At 41.4% G+C, this 9,475-nt stretch overlaps 1 protein-coding gene across 1 annotated transcript in view; it reads left to right on the plus strand.

Annotated features, from left to right (window-relative positions):
- The window catches only part of Bmp2k (BMP2 inducible kinase), a 103,855-nt gene that overhangs the window by 31,899 nt on the left and 62,481 nt on the right, over positions 1–9,475 (plus strand). The window contains exons 2-4 of the mRNA XM_031391226.1: positions 246–364; positions 3,210–3,315; positions 8,694–8,836. Coding sequence (XP_031247086.1) covers positions 246–364; positions 3,210–3,315; positions 8,694–8,836 — 368 coding nt within the window. The remainder of the gene's footprint in view (positions 1–245; positions 365–3,209; positions 3,316–8,693; positions 8,837–9,475) is intronic.

Below are 9,475 nucleotides of genomic sequence, written 5' to 3' on the forward strand. Positions count from 1 at the left end.
AGAAGGAGGGAGGGAAGGAGGGAGGGGTGGATATTTTTTTAAAAAAATTCCTACTATGTAGCTCTGCCTGCCCTGGAACTCACTTTGTAGACCAGTCTGGCCTTGAACTGACAAGAGATCCATTTGTCTGTGCATCCCAAGTGCTGGGATTAAAGGCATGTGCCACCATGCCCAGTAAAACTATAGTATATAATTTTGATGATAGTTTCTGATTGTTTTAAATTAGTTGGTGCTTCCTCTCGTAGGTGGATTCTCCACTGTTTTCCTGGTGCGGACTCACAATGGGATCCGATGTGCACTGAAGCGAATGTATGTCAACAACACATCTGACCTCAACATTTGTAAAAGGGAAATCACAATTATGGTAAGTGAAAGTTTTGTTTTAGAAATTTTGATCCCTTTCTTTTGGTTCTATATTACAGCGCTCACAGTTTTTTAGGCAAGTTCTGTATCAGTTTATACACACATGAAAAACTTGAAAGGTCATTAAGTTAAACTGTTCTGTGGGAATTGGCAGTTGATGGCGTCTGGCCACAGGTGAGCCTAAACCCCCAGGTCGCCCTTTCCTTGATTGCCCAGTGTGGGTGCAGCAGGCAGGGTGCTCCCTGTAAGTGTGTGGTACTGGGAGGGTAGAACACTTTACAGAATTACATAATACACACCAAGTTCACCTACCTGACACTTTAAGAAATACAGTATTCCACATACCATGAATCCTTCTCCGATTTCTTGCTCAGCTGGTCTAGGTACTGTTTTTCTCATGCAGAGGGAGACTCACATCCTGAAGGTGGTGACTATATTTGCTGTCCACACATTCTACATTTATCTTGTGTTTATTCCCACAGACAACAATTTGTGTCCTCCCCCCTCCCCATTTTTTCCTGTGAACTTGCAGTGTAGGGCCAGTTGTCAGTCATTAAGGGAAGCTGTTACCAAATACTAGTACAGTAACAACGTCTTAGTAGACTAATGAGAGCCTCAGTGCTCTTGGGGCCTTCTGGTTCACACTTCTCTTCCCTCTCCTCCTTAGTTCTTACCTGTGTACACCTGCACACTTGTGTGCATTCTCTTAAGCTTGACTTCTGGTAATAAAAGATTAACTGATTTAGTTAGCACATTCATAGTGTGGTATAATCACTACCTCTGTAGCTTCAGTACCTTTTCATCGCCCCTAAAAGAAAAGCCCTGCCCACTTTCCTGCTCATTTCATGGTCCCTTCATCCACCCCCTAGTGAATACCCTGTCTGCTTGGGATTTCTGCTCTGAATATTTCTGATAACTGGGGCTGTACAATGGGTTCTTTTTATTAGATATTTTGTTTATTTACATTTCAAATGTTGTCCCCTTTCCTTGTTTCCCCTCTCCTCTATCCTATCCCTCTTCCCTCTAATCACCAACCCACCCACTCTTGCTTCCCTACCCTGGCATTCCCCTACACTGGGGCACAGAGCCTTACAGGACCAAGGGCCTCTCCTCCCACTGATGTCTGACAAGGCCATCTTCTGCTACATATGCAGCTGGAGCCATGGGTCCCTCAATGTGTACGTCTTGGTTGGCAGTTTAGTCCCTGGGAGCTCTGGGGGTACTGGTTGGTTCATATTGTTGTTTCTCCTGTGGGGCTGCAAACCCTTCAGCTCCTTCCGTTCTTTCTCTTACTCCTCCATTGGGACCCTGTGCTCAGTCCAATGATTGGCTGAGAGCATCCACCTCTGTATTTGTCAGGCACTGGTAGAGCCTCTCAGGAGACAGCTATATCAGGCTCCTGTCAGCCAGCACTTGCTGGCATCCACAGTAGTGTCTGAGTTAGGTGACTGTATATGAGATGGATATCTAGGAGGGGCAGTCACTAGATGGCTTTTCCTTCAGTCTCTGCTCCACACTTTGTCTCTGTATCTCCTCCCATATGTATTTTGTTCCCCCTTCTAAGAAGGACCCAAGTATCCACACTGTGGTCTTCCTTCCTTTTTAGCTTCATGTGGTCTGTGGATTGTATCTTGGGATCTTTTTTTCTTACATCGGTGCCTATAAGGTTTGTAGACATTGTAGTGTCAAAAATTGTGGCATGTTAGATTTTGTCAAAAAACATTTTTGTTTACTGAGATGACCATGTGATTTCTGTGTTTGGGAACATTTATGTCATTTATAACATGTATTGACTTACATATATTGAAACATCTCATATCTTTGGAACAAAGCCAACTTGATCATGGTGAACATTTTTGATATTCTCTTGATTTTGGTGTATAAATATTTTGTTGAGAATCTTCACATTTAAATGATCAGGAAAACTGGTCTGTAATTTTAATTTTTATTGGGTCATTATCTGGCTTTGAGATCTGTGTAACTTAACAAACCACAAGAAACTCAAGAAGAAGGAAGACCAAAGTGTAGATACTTTGTTCCTTCTTAAAAGGGGGAACAAAATACCCATGGAAGGAGTTGTAGAGACTAACTATGGAGCAGAGACTAAAGGAAGGACAGTTCAGAGACTGCTCCAGCTGGGAATCCTTCCCATATCTAGTCATCAAATCTAGACACTATTGTAGATGCCAGGAAGTGCTGGCTGACAGGAGCCTGAGATAGCTGTCTCCTGAGAGGCTCTGACAGTACCTGACTAATACAGAAGTAGAGGTTCACAGCCATCCATTGGACTGAGTACAGGGTCCCCAATGAAGGAGCTAGAGAAAGGACCCAAGGAGCTGAAGGGTTTGCAGCCCCTTAGGAAGAACAACAATATGAACTAACTAGTACCCTCAGAGCTCCCAGGGACTAAAATTCCAACTAAAGAGTACACATGGTGGGACTCAGGGCTCCAGCAGCATGTGTATAACAGAGGATGGCCAAGTCGGTCATCAATGGGAGGAGAGGACCTTGGTCCTGTGAAGGTTCTATGCCCCAGTGTAGGGGAATGCCAGGGCCAGTAAGCAGGAGGGGGTGGGATGGTAAGCAGGGGGAAGGGGGAGGGAACGGGATTGTTTTAGTTTTTTGTTTTTTCTTTTCTTTTTCTTTTCATTTTCTTTTCCTTTCTCTCCTCTTCTTTTCTTTTCTTTTTGGAGGGGAACCTGGGAAAGGAGATATTGTAAATAAAGAAAACATCTAATAAAAAAAAAGAAATTTACTAAACCTAGTTATTTAGGCTTACAACCTTTACTCTTAGAAGTTTAAGATTTATATTTTCTAATTTTAAAGATTTTATTTCTTTTTCACAGAAAGAGCTATCTGGCCACAAAAATATTGTTGGATATTTGGACTGTGCTGTCAATTCAGTTAGTGATAATGTGTGGGAAGTGCTTATCTTAATGGAGTACTGTCGAGGTAAGTGTCTGATTCATTTGTAGTGTACTGAAAAGAACAGCCCTTTCCATAGAGCATGAGGTCCGAGGTTTCTCCCAGGGCAGCTGCTACCTTGTTCTGAATGCTTCATTGCAATTTCAGCTTTAATGACTTAATTACACATGCTGTTAGACTTACTTAAAATCTAATGATAATTTATAATTATGACAAGAGCCTGCAAATGGAGAATTAAACAAAGTGATAATTGGGTTTAAAACAAGAAACCTAAGCTAGTAAAGTTATACTCGTGGTTGTCTGCATAATTCTTTTTTAACCCAACCAAGAGCATTGCAAGATGTACTGTAAACATATTAAATTTATTACATTTAGGCAGCACATGCTAGTTTTCTTAGTATGAGTGTGTGTTTGTGTGGGTGTGCCTCTAGGAGATTTAAAAATATTTATTATATTTCTTTTGGAAAAGCAGCCAGTGCTCTTAGCCACTGAACCATCTCTCCAACCCCATAGAACCTACATTTTAATATACAATCTTAATGTTTTTTATTCATTTGTGTCAGAAAATAGGAAAACACATTTATTTAGACCTAACATGATATTTAAAATGTTTATTTTCACAGCTGCCTTAATAGTAATAACACAAACTACCCCTGACTTCTGGAGGAGGGCTCTCAGTCTGTTTCCTAAAGCATAGTGTCACTCACCTGGTTTTTGAAAAGAAATATTTATTTGATGTTTGAATCAGCAAGATTTGTTTCCCAGGAATTTTAAAATAAAACATGATTTCTGTAGGGGCTTAGTGCTCGAGAGCACTGATAGGGCTTGCAGAGGACACAGGTTTAGGTCCCAGCCACCTGTGTCCTGGCTTATAACTAACTACCTGTAGCTCCAGGTTCAGGGGCTCTAACTCCCTCTCAGGGCCTGCATGGGCAGCAGGAATACATGTGGTACACATATGCTTGTGCATGTGTGTGTGTGTGTGTGTGTGTGTGTGTGTGTGTGTGTGTGTGTGTGTATTTATGTGTATGGTTCAAAAAACCCAGTAGCTCCTGTGGTGCCACACGTCTTTAATCCTTGCACTAGGGAGACAGAGGCAGGTGAATATTTGTGAGTTTGAGGTCAACCTGGTCCATAGAGAGTTGTTGGCCAGTCAGGGCTACAGAGACTCCCAGAAAACAAAACAAGACAAACAAAACAAAACAAAACAAAACAAAAACAACAGTAGCAGGAATCTCAGCAGGAAAACCCAAAGCCCAATAGTTCTGTGTAGCCATGGGCTGGCTGAGCAGCTTCCTGGCACCCTCTCTCTTGAAAGTTAGTCACTTTTAGATGCATAGCTATTCCTTCTCAGGTTCTCCTCTGTATTTCCGTGTTCTCTAGTCAGTGGGAATTGGTGTTCTTGGTGAGCATTGGAAACATGAACATGAAGGAACTTAGAAAGCTAGGGTAGGGTGGGTCCTGGTAGGAACAGGCTCTCGTGAGAAAAACTGCCAGTGCTCTTTCTGGTTTTGTGTCACCGTCTCCAATTTGAACTAAGTCAGTGTTTGTATTATTTTGCTTATCATTCAGGGGGTAAATGTACTAGTATATAATTACATTTACCTTTGTGTACAGTTGATTTTCTGGGAGTTAATAATTGCCCAAATTTTCACTTGCCTAATTCTTCAGGTATATTATTAATTTAGCCCATCTTCCTTAGTAGAAGTTCAAGTCTATAGGGGAATCTGAAATGTTGTAACGTTTGTGTGAGTTTCATTTTATTCCCTTTCTTGGAAACACTCTTTGGAGAGACTTAGGTTCTCCTGTTTAATTTGAAGCAGGGTTTACCTGTCCCTTGGAAAGTTTTTATTTCCACCATCTTGGATTCCCTCCTCCTATCCTTCCCTCCGCCTTGTTAGGTGTTGGGATCGCATGCCTCTGAGTGTGCTGCCTCCGGGCAGAGTCTCCAGTCTCTTAGACTAATTTTTCCTTAACTTTTTGATCAGTTTATGGGTGGAGATGGCTTTGAGATCTTGAGTTTATAAGCATGTCTTTACTTTCCCTTTTAATTACTGACCAGCTTTGACTCTGTTTAGCTTCAGAGGTCAGGGGAGGTTGGGGTGGGCAATGGCCATAGGCGAACATGTCTGTATTTTGTGCCACATCTGACTGTCGGTTTGGTTAGCTAACAGAAGTAGTAGCGCCGGTGCAGAGCTTTGATGGCATTGCTTTGTTTTCTCTCCACTGTAATGTGATCGTTCATTTGTTTATGTGACTTACTTTCTGCTTAGAGACTGTCAGCTAGCTTTCTGGTTAGCTCCAGTGTTATGAAGTCTCACAGTATGTATACTTCATGTATTCCTTTTGTAGGACACCCTACCTTTTCTCCCCCTCTTCTTTCTCTCTCTCCCTCTCTCCCTCTCTCCTTCTCTCTCTCTCTCTCTCTCTTTCTCTCTCTCTCTCATGCTTGTGTTCTCATTTAAATGGATGTTTGTCTCCCTGCAGTGATTGGCCATTTAATTATCTTTTAATTTCTGAACTGTGTTTCAAGTTTCTATAGAATTTTGTTCTTTTGCTTAATTATTTTCATTTTAAGTAATTCTTTCTATTTTTCATGTATTTTTACAGTTACTTTTGTTTGTTTTTTTTAAACTCTTTGAAATTAAAAACTTAGGAAATTAAAATATTTTCCCTTTGTTCTCCTGTTGCTCAGGCTCCTGCTTTGCTGTGCTGTGTCTTACGTGGGAAGTTGGCTGTGTGTGTCACAGATCATGGCACAGTGCCCTCTGGGTTGCTGGTTTTATCTTGAAAGAAGTGCAGAGGCCTGACCAGTGTTCCTAGTTTCTTTTCTTGTGTGAAGCTCCTGTGGGAGAGGAGTGCTTTGGAGGAGCAGGGGATGGGATAATGAATTTTCTCCTTCACTTCTTTTATGGAAGTCACTTGTATATTAAGATGGGAACCAGTGTAGTGTACACAGTTCAGGCCCACTGGCTGTGCAGGGGTGGGAGAAGGATGGGTTATATAGCCAGTACATGGCTTGCTCCATATTCTAGCTTCTCAGTGCTTACAGACATCTTCTGTGCCATGCAGTTGCCTTTTGCTTCTAAATTCATGGTGTGGTACCACTTAACTGGCTAGTTTACAGTTAGAGCAGGGTTCTCAACCTGTGGGCCTGGACCCCTTTGGGTTTTGAATGACCCTTTCACAGAGGTATCAGATATCCTCCTCATCAAGTATTTACATTATGATTCATAACAGTAGAAAAATTACACTTATGAAGTAGCAGTGAAAATAACTTATGGTTGTGGTTTACCACTCCATGAGGAACTGCTGAAGAGCTGCAGCATTAGGAAGGCTGAGAACCACTGACTTAAGAGATAATGTGTTCTGCAGACTTCTGGACCTCACTGGTCATTTGAGTAGGTTTCTATTGTTTTATGAATAACTTAGAAACAAATTATGGCAGTGTGTCACTTTCTAAGTTTGGAAGATGCTTTGCATTAATTTCTCTAACTCATATTTGTAGTAGCTTTTGCTTAACAACAGAACACCTGAGGACTCAGTAGCAGAAAGCAGCAGTTGCTCATTATTGCAGTCATATCTTTCCTGCTCTTGTTGGCTCTCGTAGGTTCTCCTGGGGTGGATTTTCCCATAGAGATAGAAGGGGCCCACAGAAGCACCTAAGCTTTCTCCCCTTCTCAGTTGATGTGGATAGTGGTGTGTGTGTGTGTGTGTGTGTGGTCTGTGTGTGTGTGGTGTGTGTATGGTCTGTGTGTGTGTGTGTGTGTGGTCTGTGTGTGTGTGGTGTGTGTGTGTGTGTGTGGTGTGTGTGTGGTGTGTGTATGTGTGGTGTGTGTGTGTGTGGTGTGTGTATGTGTGGTGTGTGTGTGTGTTTGGGTCTATGAGTAAGAGAGTGCTGGGGTGATATTTGGGACTGAACACACAACGGGCACATGTTCTGAAATCTTTGATAGTTCAGAGTCTCTGCATTAACCTGTGCCATTGAAAGAAAAGGAAGCGTCTATGATCAAGGTTGAGAAGAACACTGTCTCTGTTTCTGAAAATAAGTGTTTAAAAGGCAATTTGAGAGCTGGAGAGATGGCTCAGAGGTTAAGAGTAATGGCTGCCCTTCCAGAGGTCCAGGGTTCAATTCCTAGCAACCACATGGTGGCTCACAACTATCTATAATGAGATATGATATCTTCTGACTTGTAGGCATGCATGCAGCCAGAATAGTGTATATATAATAAATAATTTTTAAAAAGGCAATTTGACAACATGTCCCCTTAGCAAGAAACACTATTAGCACCCTCTCCATCCAGATCTGCGAATTCCCCAGCCGTGAACCTTTGACTAGGTTTATAGTACCAAGAATATGGTTGCTGTGGCAGCCCCTGCTGGTGGGATATGCTGAAGAGGCTGAGGTGAGGAGGATCAGGAGTTTAACTTCAGCCTGGCAGTAACAGGTGTGAATTCCCTCCTGTAGAACAGGAATCCAATTAGAAGCAGTTTGTTACCTTGAACAGTCAGGCTGCTGTTGTCCCAGGCAGCAGGTCTTGTCTGGCAGGTCCATAGCATGCGTGATCCACAGCCAGGCAAGGTTACTGATTATTTTTCTCCCAGTCCTATTGCTTCTTAATAGGAATAAAGCATTACTGGTTTAATTCATCAGATCTCTTTATCCTATAATCAAGGTTATATTTTAAAATGTCAGCTCGATAGTTCTCTTTGGCTTTTGAGGTAAAAATATGAAATGCAGCTGTCATTGTCTGACTTGCCGGGCACGCCTCACCTCTCTTTCATGCTTCCTTGGCTGAGTCAGCACTAGCCCTACGAGCCTCGTTTGTTATCAGGAGATGTTTGTACACAAAACTCATCATCACCCTCGTGCTCTTCTGAATCTTTGTCCTGTTAGTTTGTCATCACTCTGTGTCCATTGACTCTCACTGACAAAAGCATACATTGTTCTGATCTTCCCCTTCCTGTCCTTGCCCCAACCTAAATTCAAATTTTCCAGGTGAGCTCTCACATATTCTTACTGTGCAGTGGTATAAATTATAATCATATATCTGTGTCATTACTTTTCTCATAAAACACTATATATCATATTTTTGTTTATCACAGTTTATCCAGTACAAAACAGTGTTGAATAACTACTGCTTCAGATAAATACATCATTAATCATAAGGAAACTTGCAATTTCAGAAGTGACTAAATGTTAAAAAATGCCAAATAGTATTAGCAAGATACTGTCTTTTCTAGTGTTCTGATCTCAGAGATGTAAAGTGTAGAAAAGTCTGTTGTGAACCAGTGCAGTAGGTGTAAGGAGCTTCGTGAGATTAGCAAAGTCATAGTTGTGCTCGAAAGGCATTTCTGGGGGCTGACTTGTTTGGACTATGTCCTCAGAGTTCCTTCTTGTTTAGCTGGGCAGGTTGTGAACCAGATGAATAAGAAGCTGCAGACAGGCTTTACCGAGTCAGAAGTCCTACAAATCTTCTGCGATACCTGCGAAGCTGTCGCACGGTTACATCAGTGTAAGACTCCCATAATCCACCGGGATCTGAAGGTAAGAATTGGCCAATACTTGTTTTACACTTCGACTTTAAAATGTCCTTTTTTCCCCTCCCTGCTCCTGTCCCCTCCCTAAGACACTGTGTAGTTTGCTTACACATTATGCCTGGTGTTTGCTTTCTGACCTTTCTCACTAGAATATAATGTTCATGAGGTTGTTGGTATTAGTTTGTTTTTGTGTGTGATAGATACACATTCTTGAACAGTGCATGGCACATAGCAGAGGTTTACTAATTGTTTAGAAAATAAATAAGTGAGTGCCTGTTTTGAATGATTAAGTACAATTTTATACCTTATGATAAAAATAAAGTGTCATTTAGAATATAGGTTGTTGATGGTCATGAAAGCTAAAATAAACTTTATTAGCATTTTAGTAATGTAAATAAGAATAAAAACAAAAGGCATTGCCAGAGTAATAGTAATTTATTTGGTCCTTAACATACTCCAGACCATGTTCTGAGTACAAGTGTTTTAACTCGTTTTACTTTAACAACAATTCCATGTCCTAACTATTATCTTCCCTGTTTTTCTGGGTGACAGAATCAGAATAGGAGAAGTTAAGCAAACTGTGCAGTGATGTAAACACTAGTAAACAGTACCGGGCTCTCTGAGCCTGTGCAGTGATGTAAACACT

Source organism: Mastomys coucha, unplaced genomic scaffold (genome assembly GCF_008632895.1).
Source record: "Mastomys coucha isolate ucsf_1 unplaced genomic scaffold, UCSF_Mcou_1 pScaffold22, whole genome shotgun sequence".
Classification (NCBI taxonomy): Eukaryota; Metazoa; Chordata; class Mammalia; order Rodentia; family Muridae; genus Mastomys; species Mastomys coucha.